A 20,384-nucleotide genomic window follows, 5' to 3' on the forward strand; every position below is an offset into this window, starting at 1 on the left:
CTATCAGTTCTCCCTCCTTCCTGCTCATGGCAACTTGAAAGCTTTGCAAGTTGACATTCAGCTCCCCTCACTTCCCGAGGGCGACCTGCGCAAAGCAAAACAATTTGAGTACAGATGTAGAGTTTAGGGACGTGACCCCCCACCTGGCTTGTTTGGATTTTCTGCATGAAATTTGGCTATAAGGCGATCAGCCTGGATGTTTTGACTCTTTACCCAAGATGCCTCTGATAAGGGGTAGCCCTTCCACTTCATTAAATATTGGAGTTGTCTCCTGTGCCACCTCGAATTGAGGATTTGCTGCACCTCATAATGGGTCTGGCCCCCTATGACCACGGGGTCTGGGGGCTCACGGGGTAGTGGCCTCAGGGTCGATCCGACCACAGGTTTTAAGAGGTTACTATGGAATACTGGGTGTATCTTCCCTAGCAGTCGGGGCAACTTCAATTGCACCATGACTGGGTTGATTATCTTTACTATGGGGAATGGTCCCATAAACTTTGGCCCCAATTTCTTGCTAGGGAGTTTTAACCTCAAATATTTTCTGGAGAGGTAAACTTTCTCCCCCAATTGAAATGGCCTTTGGGGAGCTCAGTGTTTGTCTGCCTGTTTCTTATAGGTTTGTGCTGCTTTAGTTAGCGCTTTCTTGACATTCTCCCAGGTTGCTTTCAGTGTCGCCATCCAATCGGTAAGCTGACTGAAGAGGGGGGCTCCCTTGGGTACTCAGGCATTGGGACGAAGTCCATGCCGCTCACTACCTTGAACGGGGTTAGCCCCATGCTACTGTGAACAGCATTATTATATGCGACCTCAGCGAAAGACAGGAGGTCCACCCAATTGGACTGCTGATAGTTCACGTAGCACCTCAGGTACTGCTCTACCATGGCATTCAGTCTCTCTGCCCGCCATTGGTGCTCAGATGAAAGGCTGAGCTAAGGCCATGGGATGACCCAATGGACCGTAGGAACTCCCTCCAGAACTTAGCTGTGAACTGGACCCCTCTGTCAGAGATAATTCTTCTTGGTACTCCATGGAGGCGGTAGATGTGTTTCAGGAACAGTTTGGCCAACTGGTGGGCTGAGGGTAGTCCACTGCAGGGTATGAAGTGTGCCTGTTTGGAAAATAAATCTATTACAGTCCAGATCACCGTGTTTCCCCCACTTTTTGGCAACTCCACTATAAAGTCCATTGCAATCTCCTCCCATGGTCTTGTAGGCTCTGCTACTGATTGTAGCAGTCCGGGGGGTTTTCCTGGTTGCTTCTTCATCATGGCGCAGATGGTACAACTTTTCACATAACTGTCCACGTCTTTCTTTATGCTGGGCCACCAGAACTGCCTCCGTGCTAAGTGTAAAGTCTTTAGGAATCCGAAGTGGCCTGCCGGTTTAACGTTGTGGCTCCTCTGGAGGATCAGGGTGCGTAGGGATTCTGGGAGATAGAGCTTTGTCCCCTTCCATGCGAGGTCATCCCTTTTTGTCAGGATGTGTTAATTGTCTCGGAACCAGGGGTCTGCCAGCAGTTCAGTTTTGAGTTTTGCCGTTAGATCGCTTGTTGGTTGGTTGTGCCGGTCGTGGCGTTGTCGTCTGGTGGTTACTTGGCCCACTATTTGGGTAAGGGGAACGATGGCGTCCACTACCTGCTCCCGCTCACATTTGTACTGGGGCATGTGGGAGAGGGCATCGGCTAGAAAGTTCCTCCCCCCTGGAATGTGCTTTAGCACGAAGTCGAAGCGGTTGAAGTATTGAGCCCAACGGACTTGTTTGGGCGATAGTTTTCGCGGGGTCCTGAGGGCCTCGTTTTTTGTGGTCAGTCCAGACTTCGAACGGTTTCTGGCCCCCTTCCAGCAGGTGTCGCTAGGTTAGCAGTGCCCATCTCACCGTGAACGCCTCCTTTTCCCATGCTGCCCATCGTCTCTCTGTGTCTGTGAGCTTGCGGGAGGTGTAGGCGCAGGGTTGTAGATTTCCTTGACTATTTCTTTGGAGTAGCACTGCTCCAACTGCCACGTCGCTGGCATCTGCTTGGATGATGAAGGGTTGTTCGGGGTCAGGATGCTTCAACACCGGTTCCTTCGCAAACATTTCTTTTAGTGTTTCAAATGCCTCTTGGCACGTTAGGTCCCACTGCAGAGGTTGTCCCGGGCGGGGTTTTGTTCCTGGGCTCCCTGTCTTTAGGAGGTCCATCATGGGTTTGGCAATCTTCGCAAAGGAGGGGATGAATTGCCTATAGAAGTTCGCGAACCCTAGGAAGCTTTGTAGCGGTCTACGGGTGCAAGGGGGTTGCCAGCCTAGGACTGCTTGCACTTTGGCTGGATTCATCTCTCTTCCCTCATTTGACACTCGATAACCCAGGTAGTCTAGCCGTGCGCGGTGGAACTCGCATTTTGACAGCTTGACATACAGGTTGGCTGCCAGAAGTTTTTTCAGTACCTGGCGGACAAGGGATATGTGGTCATCCATGGTCTCAGTGTAAATGAGGATATCATCTAGGTAGACGAGAACCCCCTTGTAGAGATGCTCATGCAGTACCTCATTTATTAATTGCATGAACACCGCTGGGGCTCCCTGCAGTCCGAAAGGCATCACCTTGAATTGGAAGCTCCCTAGGGGGCAGTTGAACGCTGTTTTCCACTCGTCTCCCTCCCTGATGCGTACTCGGTAGTATGCTTCTCTGAGGTCTAGTTTGGTGAAGACTTTTCCTTTGGCCAGGTGAGATAGCATGTCCTTCATGAGGGGGAGGGGATATAGGTTGTGTACACACACTGCATTGAAATCTCGAAAGTCGACACACAATCTCATAGTCCCATCTTTTTTTTCTTTGAAGAGGACTGGCGCCGCGACACGTGGTTTGGCTGGCTCAATGAACCCCCTTTCTAAGTTTTTGTCTATGTAGTTGCGCATTTCTTGCATTTCCCAAGGTGTCATGGCATACAGTTTGGGCTTGGGTAGTTTTGCCCCAGGGATGATTTCGATGGCGCAATCTGCCTCGCGGTGGGGAGGCAGGACGTTGCACTCGGCCTCGCTGAATACTTCTGCAAGGTCCTGATATTCCCTCGGGATCTGTTTGGTCTCTGGGGTTTTGTCGGATGTGGCTGCCAGTTGTTCTGGTGTGCTCTTTTGGAGGGTTCCCTGCATGGGGAACATGCCTTGTTTTCCTGGACAATTTTTGGACTATCATAATGGAGCCCTTGGCCATGCCTCACTACTACCTCAGGGCTTTTGATGTATTTAAGGTCTCAGCTTCTTGGTCTGCGAGACTCCCCCCTCTCGCAAGCCTGGCCCTCCACATTATCGAGGGCCTACCTCAATGACGGGCTTTGGAACCCAGAGAGGTGGCATGTGGCAAAGAGGGGGTTGAGGGGTTTTCTATGTAAATTTTTGGATAAATTTTTAAGGGGTCCCGGGGGGGAAGGTAGGATTCGAACTAGAGTAGTGGGTTTGGGGGATAACCCACTAAGGGGAGGGTCGGGCCTGGCCATGATGCGCGGCAGGGGGGGTAGGGGATCCGGGGGTGACGGGGGGTTGAGCTTGTCCAGATTGTGTTTTTACCATCGGTACTGTGAGTGGGAGGGGTAGATATGGCGGGAGCAAGGGGCCATATCATGTGGAGGGAGCGCGCGCCCGCTGTCTTCGAGCGGTGGCGCGCTCCGGCCCCCAAGGCTCCACCCGTTCTCCAGGTTGCACAGACCCTCAGGGTCTGGGCCTGCGACTGATGTTGTGCAACTCCAGGTCTATAGTAAATAAAGCCCCCCTCATTTGTGATCTTATTCAGGAGGGGGGATCGGACCTGGTGGGTATTACGGAGACCTGGTTGGGCCCGGAGGGAGGGGTCCCTCTGGTAGAAATGTGCCCACCAGGCTTCCACGCATTCCATCAGCCGAGGTCACAGGGGAGGGGTGGGGGAGTAGGGGTTGTTATTAGAGAAGGCCTTAGGCCGAGGGAGGTCAATGTCCCTCAGACGGCCGGCTGTGAGTCTCTCCTCGTGAAGTGGGGTCATGGGGTTCAGATGGGTTTGCTGATCACGTACCTGGCTCCCTGCTACGTGGCAGCAGCCCTGCCCGAGCTTCTCAATGTTATCGCCGCGGTGGCGGTTGATACCCCCAGACTTATGGTCATGGGGGATTTCAACCTGCCGTCCGTGGGTGAGGCATCTGAGGCGGCTCGGGAGTTCATGGCTTCCATGATGGCTATGGACCTAACCCAGTTAATTCATGGCCCTACACACGCGGGGGGAAACACGCTGGACTTGGTTTTTGTCTCAGGACAGTGGCTGAGTGATCTCGAGATAGGGGATATAGTCATCGAGCCCTTGTCAAGGTCGGATCACTCTCTCCTTCGCCTCGACCTTTGAACCGCTGCACCCCGCCGCAGGGAGGCGGAACCGACAAGATGGTACTGCCCCAGGCGCCTGATGGAACCTGACAGGTTCCAGATGGAGCTTGGGCCAATCCCTGAGGTTCTGGCTCATGCCTCGACTGGAGACCTAGTGGCCGCCTGGGATAGGGCGGCTGCTGGAGCTCTGGATCGAGTCGTGCCTTTGCGGCCTCTGACCCGGTGCCGATCTCACCTGGCTCCTTGGTTCACCGAGGAGCTAAGGGAGATGAAGCACCGGAAAAGACGCCTAGAGAGTAGTTGGAGGGCCAGTCATGCTGAATCTGACCGGACACTGGTAAGATCTTATATTAAGAATTACCTAGTGGCGATAAAAGCAGCAAAATATACTCAATTTGCTGCTCTTATTGCGTCATCAGATAATCACCCCGGCCGCCCTGTTTAGGGTGACCCGCTCCCTGCTCCACCAGGAAGCGCGGGATGACCCCTTGGAGGGAAGAGCCGAGGATTTTGTTCAGTATCTGCATGACAAAATCACTCAGATTCGGGAAGATCTGGACTCCGACTGGGTAGATCCAGCGGGGATGACAGAGGCAGGTCCTGAGAATGTTATCTGGGATGAGTTTGATCCTGTGACCCCTGAGGACGTGGACAGGTTTCTGGGTAGACTGAATGCGACCACATGTTTGTTGGACCCGTGCCCCTCCTGGTTAGTGCTGGCTTCCCGGGAGGTGACACGAGGCTGGCTCCAGGGGATTATAAATGCTTCATTGAGTGAGGGTGTCTTTCCCACCGCCTTGAAAGAGTTCCCTGGACCCGGCAGTATTGGCTAACTATCGTCCAGTCTCCAACCTTCGCTTTGTGGCGAAGGTTGTTGAGAGTGTGGTTGCACGACAGCTCCCCCAGTACCTGGATGAAACGACGTATCTAGATCCGTTCCAGTCGGGCTTCAGGCCTGGGTACAGCACGGAAACGGCATTGGTTGCGTTGGTGGATGATCTCTGGAGGGCTCGGGACAGGGGGTGCTCCTCTGTCCTGGTCCTGTTAGATCACTCAGCGGCTTTTGATACCATCGACCATGGTATCATGCTGCACCGGTTGGAAGGGTTGGGGGTGGGAGGCACCGTACTACGGTGGTTCTCCTCCTTTCTCTCCGACCGGTCGCAGTCTGTGTTGACGGGGGGGCAGAGGTCGACCCCGAGGCCCCTTATATGTGGGGTGCCACAAGGATCGGTCCTCTCACCCCTTTTGTTCAACATTTATGTAAAGCCACTGGGCGAGATCATCCATGGTTTCGGGGTGGAGTACCATCAGTACGCTGACGACACCCAGCTGTACATCTCCACCCCAGACCACCCCAACGATGCCCTTGAAGTGATGTCCCAGTGCCTGGAGGCCGTACGGATCTGGATGGGGAGGAACAGGCTCAGGCTCAACCCATCCAAGACCGAGTGGCTGTGGTTTCCGACGTCCCGATATAGTCAGCTGGTGCCATCGCTGACTATTGGGGGCGAATCATTGGCCCCCATGGAAAGGGCTCGCAACTTGGGTGTCCTCCTGGACTCACGGCTGTCTTTAGAAGAGCACTTGAAGGCCGTGACCGGGAGGATTTTTCATCAGGTTCGCCTGATTTGCCAGTTGCGTCCCTTTCTAGATCGGGACTCCTTACGCACGGTCACTCATGCCCTCGTCACCTCCCATCTGGACTATTGTAACGCTCTCTACATGGGGCTCCCCTTGAGGAGCACTCTGAGGCTCCAACTGGCGCAGAGTGCGGCCGCGCGGGTGGTGACGGGAGCGACGTGGCGCTCCCATGTAACGCCTCTCCTGCGCGAGCTGCACTGGCTCCCGGTGGTCTTCCGAGTGCGCTTCAAGGTTTTGGTTATCATCTTTAGAGCGCTCCATGGCTTAGGACCTGGTTATTTACGGGACCGCCTGCTACCACCAATAGCCTCCCACCGACCAGTACGCTCCCATAGAGAGGGGCTCCTCCGGGTGCCGTCGGCCAAACAATGTCAACTGGCGGCCCCCAGGGGGAGAGCCTTTTCTGTGGGGGCACCTACTATCTGGAACGAGCTCCCCCCGGAGATATGGAGGATCCCGGATCTGCGTACCTTCCGTCGCGCGCTTAAGACCTTCCTATTTCACCAAGCCGGCCTGACCTAAATCTTTCCCCTTTTTAAATGGAAATTTTAAATCTGGTTTTAAATTATTGGGGGTTTAAATTTGTTCAGCCAAATTATTTAATTCGTTTTAATTTATTTTAAATTTTGTATTTATATGTTTTATTCCATGGCTGTTCACCACCCTGAGTCCTTCGGGAGTAGGGCGGTATACAAATTCAATAAAATAAAATAAATAAATGGGCAGTATTTTCTGCTCACTGGTGTGGGAGGGGTTGGGGCCCCCTTGCTATTCTCAGTCTGCAGGTACCCCCTTGCCACCAGATGGTCGGTCCCCACTTGTCTAGCCAGGAGAGTCCCAGTATGACTGGATCTGTCATTTTGGGGGCTGTTACGAATCGAATTACTTCCCGGTGATCCGCTAGCTCTAGCCTCACTGGTTCAGTCAGGTGAGTGGCATAGGCTCCCCCCATTAGGGACCCATCAACCTGTTCGAACCGGATTGGGTGGGTCAGTCTTTTTGCTCTGACCAGTTTCAGGACTGTGGTTAGGTTGATCAAGCATCTAGTGCAGCCTGAGTCTATCAGGGCTTGAAAGGCCCCCTGGGTCTCCTTTTTTGGGGCTGTGAGGCGTATTGGGAAAATGAAAGGGTAGACTGGTCCCCTCACCATTGGGTCATTTTCGCCCTCATCCTCGCTATCATAGGATTCTGGCAACTGGCCATCGTTGCCTGGTGTTTCCCCCTCTTCAGCTGGGTGGGAAGGGACCTCTTCAGCATGGAGGGCCCTCCGGGACGTGTTGGTGGCTCGTTTGGGGCCTCGTTCCAGCTGTGCCCTGGGTGGTGGCTCTGGCCTAGGCCTTGGGGCTGGGGTCGTGCACACAGATACCATGTGGCCCTTTCCCCCACATCTGTAGCACTTCAGCAGGCTTCGAGGGAGGGCTGGTTTCGGGGTCTGCCGTGGTGCTGTGGTTCCCCATTGGCTGGGCGGTTTCAGGTCGGGTTGCCACCTCTCTTTCGTGTCTGGTTGCTCTCTCATGTTGTTGGCGTGCAATCCACTGTTGACTTTTATTGCTACTCGGAACCACTCAGAGAGCTGGTTTGGGATGTCCAAGTAAGCAGTTACCTGGGCAATTTGATTGTCCAGGCTTGTTCTGAAAAAGTGCACTAGCAACCACTCTGGCAAAGGGGGTAGCCTCCCAATGACTCTCCTAAATTCGCGGATGTGCTCTTTAATGGGACGGCCACTCTGCTTTAGATAGCTGAGCTCATCCTCTGCATACAGGTCTTCCTCAGCCTCCTCGAATCTGGCCTCTAGTAGTCGTAGGAAGTCATCTACGTCTTGCATTTGGGGGGCTCTCCTCTTGTGGAGGGCTGCTAGCCATTCCCTTGCTTCCCCCTCTAGCCCCTCTGCGATGGTATTCACCATGGCTCTGGGGGATGGGTAGAGGTGTCCATAACATTCTAGGTGGATCTCAGCTGAGTCAAGGAATAGAGCTAGCTGGTCTGAGTCCCCATCAAACTTTCCTCTGAACTGGGGCAGTTCATTCAGCACTGCTCCTCTCTCCCCCTGTTGGCCTCTGTATGCTTGCATTTGATGTAGCTGGCCCTCTTCCTCAGCTCTAGTCTGGAGGGAGAGAGGGGTTTGTCTGCCCTGGGCAGCCTGCCTGCTGCGTGGAAAAGACACTGGTTGCAGCCTCTTGATGGGTGGAGAAGGGGGGCTGTGCTCCTGTCTGCTTCTCCTCACTTCAAAGGGATCCACTGCTCCTCCCCTCTCCTTTGGCCTGCATGACAGCCCCTCATCGGGAAGGGTGGCCTGGTCTCTTCAACTCCCCAGGGGCTTTGGGAGCCTGGCTTGTTTCCAGTCCAACCTCCATTCCACTCTTCCCAGCTCGCTCAGGGGCTTCCCGTTTTCCCGGGCATTGGGGTGGGGGAACTCGACCTCAGCTGATTTAGGGATTAACTCCCAATACTCATCTTTTCTTGCTTCCGCCGCTGGAGCAGGCATCTCAGCTTTGATGTCTGAGGGAGGCTGCACTCTGGCTGCAATTAGGTTCTCTTCAGATAGCCCGTCTTCGGCCATGGTTGCCTGATTTTCCCTCCCAGCACCCCAGACATCGGGGAGCGATTGGAGAGTCCAGGATTCAGGAAACCTGGTAATCTTGATAGATTTTAAAAGTAGTTCTAACTGTCTGTGAAGTTTCCGAAAGATGCCCTAATTAATTCATGAGCCATGAGCCAAACTTCAGAAGAAATACAGTCATTTATTAGGAGCACCATTTCGGGATTATTTGGATGCAGTTAGAACTAATCCCACGTAGATTTACGTTCCCCTATGACCCTGTCTCCCTTCCTCCCTGGCCATTTCATAAATCACATTCTCCAATTAACCACTTTGGCTGGCTGTGAAATCCAACACCCTCCTTCTGATTGCGGTAAGGAAGCATGTATGGAATGTAATTTCAGTTAGGGAAATCAATCAGCTCTATCAGTTCTCCCTCCCTCCTGCTCATGGCAACTTGAAAGCTTTGCAAGTTGACATTGCACATTTTGATCATGTGACTATGGGGATGGTGTGCCTTAAGTGGTGTGCCATAGCCATAAGTGTGGGGACAGGTTGCAAGTGACTTTTTTTCAGTGTTGTTGTAGCTTTGAAGAATCACTAAATCAATTATTGTGAGTCAATGGGTACCTGTACACAGTTCAGAGACTGAAGCGAGTATAACAAAGAAAATTAAAGTAACTCCAATTTGATTTTGTTTCGTACAAAATGAGAGGAAAAATTAGGATAGAAACTTTTCAGATTCTCTTATTTTATCATCTCCAGTGATAAAGTCACATTCCAGAAATCCTTTTTTTTTTTAAAAAAAAACTGGCTTACCTCAATTTTTTTTATTTATTTGTATCCCACCTTTACTATTTTTATAAATGCAGCTATATATAAACTCAATCCGACTAACATATCCAACACACCTTCCTCCTCCTACTTTTCCTGTAACAACAACCCTGTAAGGTGGGTTGGGCTGAGAAACAGGGACAGGCCCAAAGTCACCCAGCTGGCTTTCATGGCTAAGGCAGGACTAGAACTCACAGTCTCTTGCTTTCTATCCTGGTGCCTTAACCATTAGACCAAACTGGCTCGCTTTCTTTCCCTTTTATCCTACAGCTGGAAACCAATTGCCAATTACATTGATGGCCAGTTTGAACAGTATTTTCGGGATGAGAATGGTCTTGACTGCAAGAATATTCAGGATGACCGTGTTCATTGCTGTCTCTACGTCCTCTCACCTTTTGGACACGGGTATGATGCACACAAGTTTAGGAGTAAAGCAGAGTGAAAAGTGGTTCTTGACTTACGACCACAGTTGGGACTCTCCGTTGCTATGTTAAGCAGTTGATAAGAGAGTTGGGCCCTATTTTATGACCTTTTCTGGCACAGATGTTAAGCAAATTATTGCAGTTGTTAAGTGAATCATAGAGTCATTAAGCAAATCCTGCTTCCCCCATTGACTTTGCTTGTCAGAAGCCAGCTGAGAAGGTTGCAAATGCCAGTCATATGACCCAAGGATGCTGCAACTATCATAAATGCATACTGGTTGCTAAGCACCCAAATTCTGATCATGTGACCGTGGGGATGCTGGGACCATGGAGATGCTAAGTGTCAGGACCATCATGAGTCATAATATTGGCTTCCTCCAGGATGATTTTTTTTTTAAATTCCCTATTAAGATTTCCTTGTGGTCTCCCATCCACCTCCTAGTCATGCCTGATTCTACCTGAAAACACCTGCGTTAAATTCCCACCATCCTTTCTGTAGCTACATTTCTTTTTTTTTTAAAAAAAAAAGTTTTTTTTAATTTTTTACACAAACAGACAAACATACAATGTATTTTTTCTGAACAGAGTATTGGCCGGTTCACGAATTTAAACAATTTTTACTCATTTCAACACAATTTATATATTCCCTTTTTGCCATAGTATTTATTCACTCTATTTTTTTATAGACCAATATTACCCTTCATCCTAACCTCTAATCTTAACCAAATTCAATTTTTCCCTTCATCTCTATATTAAACCCCTTAAATATAAAATCTCATTTAATATAATTCCTAGTATTACAATCATTCATTTCTTATCAAAATAATAAACAAAAACATTTTATACCATACATTTCCTTAAATCTTATTCCAAATAATACAATGCAACATCTTAATGAAAATCAGTTAGTTATATAACCATCTTTTCTCTTTATATAATAATAATAAACCAAATTGCTTCCTTGAATCTTATCTCTAATTTTCAATTACTTTGTCAAACATATGTATTTATACCTCTTCAAACATCTTAATCACTTCTACTTTCACCACAGTCTAATTAATTCATAATACAATATCATTTCACCTTTTTTTCTTTTTTGATTAGGTTCCAAATATGCAGTTAAAAATATTCCAGTTGTTACAATTTCCCTGATTAAATTTATTCATATTTCTAAAACTTATCGTTATATAAACTCCAACAATGCAATTAAGAATATTCCAATTGTTACAATTTCTCTAATTTTAGGTAAAACATATTTCTAAAACTTATTTCAATTCGTTCATACATCCATATAGTTTTCCATTATTTTATATTACTTAATTAGTATCACAATCTCATCTTTTTTATAACATTCATTACGTCTATAAATCTTACTTCATATTTCAATTCTAAATGTATACAACATATTCCTCTTTCATTTCTTTCTCCCTTTCTCCCTTTCTATTTTTATTTTTTTATTTTTCTTTCCCCTTCTTTTCTTTTGTGCTTTAAAATCCTGAACTCTCCTATTTTGTCCTGTATTTCCCATCTCTTTTCCCTTTTTCTTATTTTTCCACTGTTAATCCCAGTGTAATCATTATGTGTTTTAAAACTGTGAGCTCTTCTATTTTGCCCTGTATTTCCCGTTGTTTTCCATCCCTTTTCCCTCTTTCTTGTTTTTCCACTGTTAATCCCAGTGTAATCATTTAAATTTTTTATATTCTTTCTATTCCACCCTTTTTTCCCTCTTTGTCTCTTTCCACACTTTATTTTTTCCATTGTTAATCCCAATGTAATCTTTAAAGTTCTCCTTTTTATTGTTACTACCCACATAATCATTTAATTTTCCATAGTCAATCTCTTTGTCTTTGTTTTCTTCTTTATTGTCAATCTCTCTTTCTTGCTTCTCATTGGTTATTTCCTTGTCAGCTTGAGTGTACTCTAACACAATTTTTGAATCATCAGGTTTCGGTTTTCCATGCAACATTGTGATCATTTCCCTTACTTCTGTTTTCAGTGATAGGTACATCATTTTCATCATTTCCTTAAGTTCCTGTACCATTTTGTTCTTTCTGAGTTAATATTATTCCAATTTAAAGTTGCGTTGTAATCCTCCTTTTTTAATCATCAAAGTCAAGCTGCTTGCAGAAAAACAAACCCTCTCTCAGCCTGTCAGGGCTGACCTGGCTGGAACTACAGTAAAGCCAACACTACACAACCACAATGGTAGCTGGAGCTGTGTCTATTTCATCCGTTACAGGCAAGCCACAGAACTCGGTGAAAATGCAAAAGACATGTGAAGTCAGCGCTGGGAGCAGCTGCCTTCCAGTGCTGTTTTTATCTCCCACTCTCCACCCCCAATTATCTGGCTTTTGTCCTCCTAATTATCCAATTACCCAACCATCAATTACCCAATTATCCTACAGCGTTCCGTCCCCCCCACCCCCCCGCAGCTAACATCCGGCATAGATGACTAAGGAGTATGTCAGGCTATTTCCCTGGTGGCCTTCCAGGGCAGTGTTCAGCCAAGAGGTGCATGGGCTCTTCGGCATCTCCCACGTTCCAGAACACATGCTGGTAGGTCACACCTCTGCCAGGTATTGCTGCCTTTGCCTCCGCTACTCCCGCATTGTCCCCCCCCAATTGTGGCAAGCCTGAGGACTGGGCTCAACACCCTCCTTAGAAGTTCTCACAGCTGTTATCACTATCAAAATTCAAGTTTTTTTCCAAAACAAAAATTCACTGTTGCAATGATCTTATTTCTCCTGAAGATGTCTCTCTACAATCCACAATTCCAATCAGCAGCCTAAAAAAGTATCCATTTTGTTTGCAATCCACTTTAACAATCTTTACTAATTTTTTTCCTCTTCTTCTTTTTTACCTTTATATACACCAAATTGATTTAAAGTCCATTCCAAATTACAAAGTCAGTTTTTCCCCTCTTTTTTTTAGTACAAAACTTCTATTGCAGAGCTTTAATTTTAGGTTTCTCTTTAGCTTTTCTCCAACATTCAAAAAAGAAATCTGCTTATTTTCTTTCCAGTCCTCTACACAGTTATGGGGTTTTTCTTCTAATTTTTAAAATTCTCCAAATATTTTTATCCAAAGGTCAATTTTCTTTTCGGGTTTTATCACTTTAAATTTCTGTTTTAGCCTTCTTCCTTCCTTTCCCCCATGCCCATTAGCTGCTATTATTCCGCTGGGGCTCTTTTGACAGATTTAAAAATCTTTTCCTTTTTTTTTTTTTTGGGCCTATGATCTGGCAATCACTCACCCAGCTTCATACTCCATTCAAATCACCGCTCCTGCTCAATACTTAGTCTGGTTGCCCCAGCTTCTTGACGGTCACAATGGCTGCCGCCCCCGCTGCCGAGTCAGAGAGAGTTTCCTCTGACCTTCGAGGAACTTGCCTGTTCCTCTTGGTCTTCCGAGGTGCCTCTCCTTCTTCTCCATCCCTATGAGACGGTTCCGGTCCGAAGACGCCTCAGCAACGGCTTGTCACTCCTGGATTTCACGGAGCTCGTCAGAGCCTGCGATTTCCCCGACTGTCTCGCCGCGACGCTTCTGGTCGAATTCCACCTTCCGTAGCTACATTTCAAGGCTCTTTTAAAATTACAGATTCGGCAGGAATTAGAAGCCAACAGCATCTGCATTTATGAATTTCCTGACTGTGACTCCGATGAAGACGAAGCGTTCAAAGCTCAGGATGCTGAGATGAAGGTGAGAGCATTGTAACCTACAATATCCCACTGACCTGGAGGTCATCATAGGTGATCTGCGCATGCGCAGAAGAGCGTGCGGGCACGATGCGAACCGGTAGTAATGGTAAGTAGAACCCACCCCTGGTTAGATTACTGTTTCTTGACCTTGACAACTTAAAGAGGTGTGGACTTCGACTCCCAGAATTCCTCTGCCAGCCATGGTGACTGGGGAATTCTGGGAGTTGAAGTCCACACCTCTTCAAGTGGCCAAAGTCTAATACTGGATTAGTTAAAGCAGCCAATGATCTAATTAACGTTCTCCCTGCAGAGAAGCATCCCTTTTGCTGTCGTTGGGATCTAGCCACATGGTCAGAGAGTTAAAGGGCAAAGGATTTCAGGCAGGGGTGAAATGCTACCAGTTTGTCCGAACCGATAGTAAAAAGTGCTACCGTTCGCCCGAACGGTAGTAAAAAAATGCTTTAAAAAGTGCAACAATCAGCTGTGCCGCGCAATCATTAGAACTTTTTTTTTAGCATTTTTTTACTACCTATTCGCCTGAACCGGTAGTAAAAAAATGCTTTAAAAAGTTTAAAAACAGTTCCGACAATCAGCTGTGTGACAATCAGCTGTGCCGGGCAATCCTCGGAACTTTTACTTTTTTTTACTACTGATCAGCTGTGAGACAATCAGCTGTTTGTGATTGTCTGTGAGGTTCCTGCTTGTTGCGGGGGCCATTTTGTGTGAAGTCCAGCTGCTTTTACATTGTGTGTGAGTCAGTTGTGCAGCCATGACCACCAAGCCACACCCAGCCAGTCACATGACCACCAAGCCACACCCACCCAGTCACATGACCACCAACCCATGACCACCAACCCACGCCCACAGAACCGGTAGGGAAAATTTTTGAATTTCATCACTGATTTCGGGGAAGAGAGTATGCATGTGGAACGGTGGAAGGTAAATCTTTTTAAGATTTCAAAATCTTTTTAAGAGTGACATGGGCAGCAGAGGGCGCTGTGCCATGGGAAGTCAGAGGTGGTACTGAGCTCTTCTCTTCCCCTAGTGGAGAACGCTGCTCACTGCGACTTCCTTAAACTTCAGAACATGTTGATTCAAACTGATATGCAGTGACCCACAAGGTTCATTACAAAAATTACCCTGCACAGTACATTCAGAGTCTCACCAGACCCGGGGCTCGGGATCGCAGTAGCCGCGTGTAAGTCCACTTTGGGACTTTGGAAAATGGGAATTTAGCTAAGAGAACTCAGATGAGGAGGTCAAGAATGAATCAAGTGACTGGCTGGGTTTGTATGGCATAATGAAAACCAAAACCCACAAACAATTGGTTTATAGGCAGTCCTCGACTTACGACCAGGATGATGATAATGATATTATCCATTCAGTCGAGTCCGACTCTTGGCGATTATACGGGGCAGGTCTCTCCACATCTTCTGATTTTATACTACTTCCTTGAGTAGACCAAAACAGGGACCAGAATTTCTGTTGCTATGCAAGGCAGTTAAGTGAGTCATGCAAAATTTTACAATCTTTTTTGCCGCTGTTGTTAAGCAAATCACTGCAGTTGTTAAGTGAGTCATGCAGTCATTAAGCAACTCCTTCCCCCATTGACTTTGCTTGTCTCAAGCCAGTTTGGAAGATCCCAAATGGTGATCACATGACCTCAGGACACTGCAACAGTCATAAATACATGCTGGTTGCCAAGTGCCCGAATTCTGATCACGTGACCATGAATATGCTGCAATGATCGTAAGCATGAGGACTAGTTGTAAGTCACTTTTTTCTTTTTTTTTTTATTGAAAAAGTTTTTCAAATACAAATTTTCCCCCCCTTTCTTCCCTCCTCCTCCCTAACCCCCCCTCCCCCTCCCCTCCCCCTGTGGCTTCTCCAGAATAAAACCCAAATTAATAACAGATTATATAATACTTTACCATCCTTTTACTCCACCCCCCATATACTGACCCTTTCTTTCTAACAATATTATTATATCCCCCCTATACTATACATTTCAGAACGACATTCAGCTGTAAAATTATATAATAAATCCTAATTTGGCAATTTCAACTCATAATCTACCCATTTCCTCCTCCCCCATACATATATCTCTTAATTCAAGTCTTTTACATATATTAATATAACATAACATCCCTTTTCCTAAACTAAACAATCAGTAAACTAACCCAGCTCCACCCATTTTCCTACAGGTCTACCATACATAATATTTTTAATATTTTTATTCTTCTGCCCACACCACTAAAAAAATATTTCCATATGTAAATAAAATCCTCAAATGACTTTAAGCTTGTATTCCATATGATATCTTCTATAATGTCTTTCAACTGGATTGTTAATTCGATCACCCATGTTAGGGTAACATCACATTCTAGTTCCAACAGTATGTTCAGTATCTTCTTTTTTTTTTTTTCTGTCCTGATTTGTTTAATGACATTATTATTTCATTTCCATGGTTCATGTCTGTCCCAGCACTGAACAAAAACACAGTTTATTTCCTTTGTCTATTTCCATCCACTTCAATGTGGAAGAATTATGCATTTCTTTTTTTTTAATAGTTTTTATTAATAATAAAAAGAAAAAACAAAACCAACATAAATACATTGAAACAACATACAAAATGAACACACATCAATTCAGTCCAATGACTGACTCTTAGAAGATATTACAACGGTGGGTTATTTTTCATATTTCTATTTGTATCAATATCTACAGTCACCTATTTACTTAGTTATATATGTACATATATAGTTGACTCCTTATTTACTTCTATGCATTTCTATTAAATAGTCGAAAGTCATCTTTATATTCCTATTTTTGCCTCCAGCCAGCTGTACCATCTTTGCCATACTAAATAGTAATCAGTATCATCTTTCTCTTGTATTTCTTTTGTGAGCTTATCCAATTCTGCACATTCTGTAATTTTAGCTATTATTTTGTCTTCTGTGGGTAGCTGTTCAGATTTCCAATGTTGGGCAAAGAGTATACGTGCTGCTGTGAGGATATGGATAATCAGATATTTTATTTCTTTGGTATATTGTGCTGTGATTATTCCCAATAAAAAGGTTTCCGGCCTCATTTCCAGTTTTTGTTTCGTAATTTCTTCAATCATTGTTTTGATTTGTTGCCAGTATTGTTTTGCCCTTCGGCATGACCACCAGAGATGATAATATGTCCCTTTCTGTGATTTACATTTCCAGCACATCGGAGATGTATTTGGGAACATCTTGGCTAGGCGCGCCGGTGGGAGGTGCCATCGGTAGAACATTTTGTAAAGGTTTTCCTTGTAGGGTATAGACAATGTCATCTTGTAATTTATCTTCCACAGATTCTCCCATTTATCCAATTCAATAGTATATCCTATATTTTTGGCCCATATTATCATATTCTCTTTGACAACCTCCTCTTCTAATTTGTATTTTAATAGGTACTTATAAATTTTGGTAATCATTTTCTGATCTGTACTTTGTAATATTTTATCCAATTCATTTGGTTCATTTTGGAATCCAAATTGTGCCCGATCAATTTTATATCTTGATTCTATTTGCATGTATGGCCACCAATCAATGTCTATACCCTGATTTTGTAATTCTTGTCTTGTTTGTAATTCTCCTTCACTGTTCAGTAATTCTTTGTAAGTCCTCATTTTCTCTATATCCATGGCATTGGGATATATTAGTGCTTCCATTGTCGATAGCCATCGTGGAATCTTGGTATAATGTTTCCTAATCTCTTGCCATGATTTGTACAGTGATTCTCTGATAATATGTTGCTGGAAGTATCCGTGGTGCTTGTCCTTTCCCTCCCACAAAAAGGCGTGCCATCCGCATTGTAATTCAAAGCCCTCTAGTGATAGCATTCTTTTATTCTTAAGGTCTATCCATTCCCTTATCCAGTTTAGCGACGCTGCTTTATAATATAACTCCCAGTCCAGTAGGCCTAAACCTCCTTTTTCCCAAATATCTTGCATACACTTTATTTTGATTCTGGCCCTTTTCCCATTCCAGATAAATTTTGTTATTATTTTATTAAGGTCCTTAAAAAAGTTCTTTCCTGGCCAGATTGGGGTTACTTGAAAAAGGTAGAGTAATCTAGGCAGTATATTCATTTTTATGGATGCAATTTTCCCTAGGAATGACAGTTGTAATTTGTTCCACGTTTCCAGGTCTTTTCTAATTTGTTTCATTAATTTATTATAATTGTCTTCTCTAATTGTTATTGCTTTAGCAGTAAGCCAGATTCCTAGATACTTTATTCTCTTTACAATTTGTATTCCTAATTTGTCTTCTAGTTTTGTCTCCTGTACCTTTGTCAAATTCTTTGTTAATACTTTAGTTTTTTGTTTGTTAATTTTAAGCCCTGCGACTCTTCCATATTCCTCTATCTTCGCTAGAAGTTTGGTTCCTGTTATTTCCGGTTGCTCCATTATAAATACCACGTCGTCAGCGAAGGCTTGCAATTTATACTCTTCTTTCCGTGTTCTCAAACCTTTTATTTCAGCATCTTTCCTGACTTCATTTAGTAATATTTCCAATGAAATTATGAACAATAGTGGGGATAAGGGGCAGCCCTGTCTCACACCCTTTTGTATATCCAGATTTTCAGTCATATCTCCATTAATCATAATTTTGGCCGTTTGGAGGGAATATACTCTTCTAATCATATGTAAAAATTTAGCACCAAAGTCCATGGTTTCTAGTTGCAATATGAGGAAGTTCCAATTTAGATTGTCAAAGGCCTTTTGTGCGTCTAAGAAGATTAAGGCTACTTGTTTATCAACTCTTTTCTCGTAATATTCCAGGACGTTGATAATTGTTCTTATGTTATTTTTGATCTGTCTTCTTGGAACAAAACCGTTCTGATCTGTATGTATGTATTTATGAATAATTGTTTTCAGTCTTTGCGTTATAACCAACATGAAGAGTGTTACAGATGAAAATACCTAACCTGATATCTGTAAATATGTGTGCTTGTGTATATGTCATTGTGTGATGTCATTGTGTCACTTACCATTGGTTACTACTTACCATTAGCCCCGCCTCCTCTGTATATAAGTTCTCGCTCCTCCCAGATTACCTGTTGTCTAATTGTGTTCCTGAGGAAGAAAAGAAATAAATATTACTATTACAAGAAAGTCTACAGTCTCTTATATATGGGCCTAACCAGGATAACCAAACTAGCAACAAATTGGTAGCAAGAGGATGGTTTGGTAGGCCCAACCAAACATAAAGATGCAAGACTCACAAAAAGAAAAAAGAAGACCTGCCACCAGATACATAACAAAAAGAATGGCAGCCCAGCTGACTCCTGACATATATACACCAATTGAAAACATGAAGAAACAAACGCAATCAGAAGAATATGAACAGCTAACGCAAAACGAACAACCACTAGCTGAAGCAGAAGAACCCTTCTCAACGCCAAACAAAGAAGATGAAGTAAAAAGAAAAATACTACAATTAATAGAAACAACTACAACTGAATCAAATCTGCTTGTGAAAATCCGCAGCATGATAAAAGACCATGGAACAGCAGCAGATAACGAAAATAACAAACAAGAAAACTACGAGGTAAGAAACTCAACCCCTAACTTCAAAAATGACACCAAAGATGGCGACAGCTTCCCGCCTTTTTTATGGCAGCCATCTTACCCACCTAATACCTCTAAAATGCCCGACCAATTACTAAAAGAATCCCAAACCTCAAACTACGAAATGAAAAACAAAAACTACCAAGAAGATGACTACCTGAGCCCAAAAACAAATAAAAAACAATTATTTAAACAAAGCAAAGCTCAACCTACTGAAGTAGAAATAGACAACGCTATACAAGTGCTGACTGCAGCACTCGGGACTAAACTAAAAATACCAAACGAACTATCAGAAAATAAAATAGAAAATTCTAAACTACCATCAGCAAAAAGCCAAAAAGAAACAGACTGTCTAAACAAAGACCTAGCCACCCGAAGAAAGACGCGCTGGCAATCATACTCACCTACCGAAGAGCGACTCGCAGAGCAACCCGGCTCCATCGGCAATAGCGGCAGAGAAAATGGCCGACAAGCCTCCAGTGTCTTCTCCCCCGATCCTCGCGACTCCGGAGACTCCACGACGAGCAGAGCAGCATCCCAGGCATTTTCCAGCCACCAGAGGCCCTCCGGAAACAAAACAGAACAACAGAAGGCCGTCTGGGACATCACCCCGGGAGCTGCAAACAAAGGAACCTCCCTCGCCGACTGCTGGAAGAAAATGAAGACTGAGCATGCCCAGAACGAGCCTGCAGAAAAGGAAAAAGGAAACATAGATACAAGTCAAGACAACATAGAGATAAGTAAATACAGACATACATCTACCATCCCCAGACCTTATTGCGAGTATGCTAAGGTCTTAAACCATGGACAGCTACTAAACATGAATAACACCTCACTACACTCAGGGACAATACCTCCAGACTTTATAAAATTGAAATTAGATGGAAGCAACTTAATGGAATGGGACCAGTGTTTACAGATTGTATATTTGAAAGAAAATGTTTTATTTTTTATTGATAACCCACCAAATAAGCCTTGGACCTATGAAATAGACTGCCTCCATCACAAAGCATATTATATATTAATTGTTTCTATTTCCCCAAGTATACTCCCCAGTATAGAGCATAATTTCACTGTATTTGAAGTATATCAAAAATTATTCAGACTGTTCTATAGCAAAAATGTAGCCACCACCACAAAAATCTCTAGGGAATTCTATTCTGCCAAACTAAAACATGATACATCCATGAGTGAACATATCTTGAATCTAAACGCTGTAAGAGCAGACCTTATTCAAAGGGGAGAAACCATTTCTGACAACACCATGAAAAGCATTATAATTAACTCATTAGATCACAGCTGGGATAACTACATTACCTT

At 44.8% G+C, this 20,384-nt stretch overlaps 1 protein-coding gene across 1 annotated transcript in view; it reads left to right on the forward strand.

Annotated features, from left to right (window-relative positions):
• SEPTIN1 (septin 1) overlaps window positions 1-20,384 on the forward strand; it is a 79,498-nt gene that overhangs the window by 23,129 nt on the left and 35,985 nt on the right. The window contains 8 exon segments of the mRNA XM_070944749.1: window positions 9,613-9,747; window positions 12,257-12,320; window positions 13,362-13,463; window positions 13,773-13,796; window positions 13,798-13,834; window positions 14,363-14,401; window positions 14,508-14,570; window positions 14,573-14,660. Coding sequence (XP_070800850.1) covers window positions 9,613-9,747; window positions 12,257-12,320; window positions 13,362-13,463; window positions 13,773-13,796; window positions 13,798-13,834; window positions 14,363-14,401; window positions 14,508-14,570; window positions 14,573-14,660 — 552 coding nt within the window.

Source organism: Pituophis catenifer, unplaced genomic scaffold, assembly GCF_029215685.1.
Source record: "Pituophis catenifer annectens isolate HBS135680 unplaced genomic scaffold, rPitCat1.0.hap2 SCAF_5, whole genome shotgun sequence".
NCBI classification, from domain to species: Eukaryota; Metazoa; Chordata; class Lepidosauria; order Squamata; family Colubridae; genus Pituophis; species Pituophis catenifer.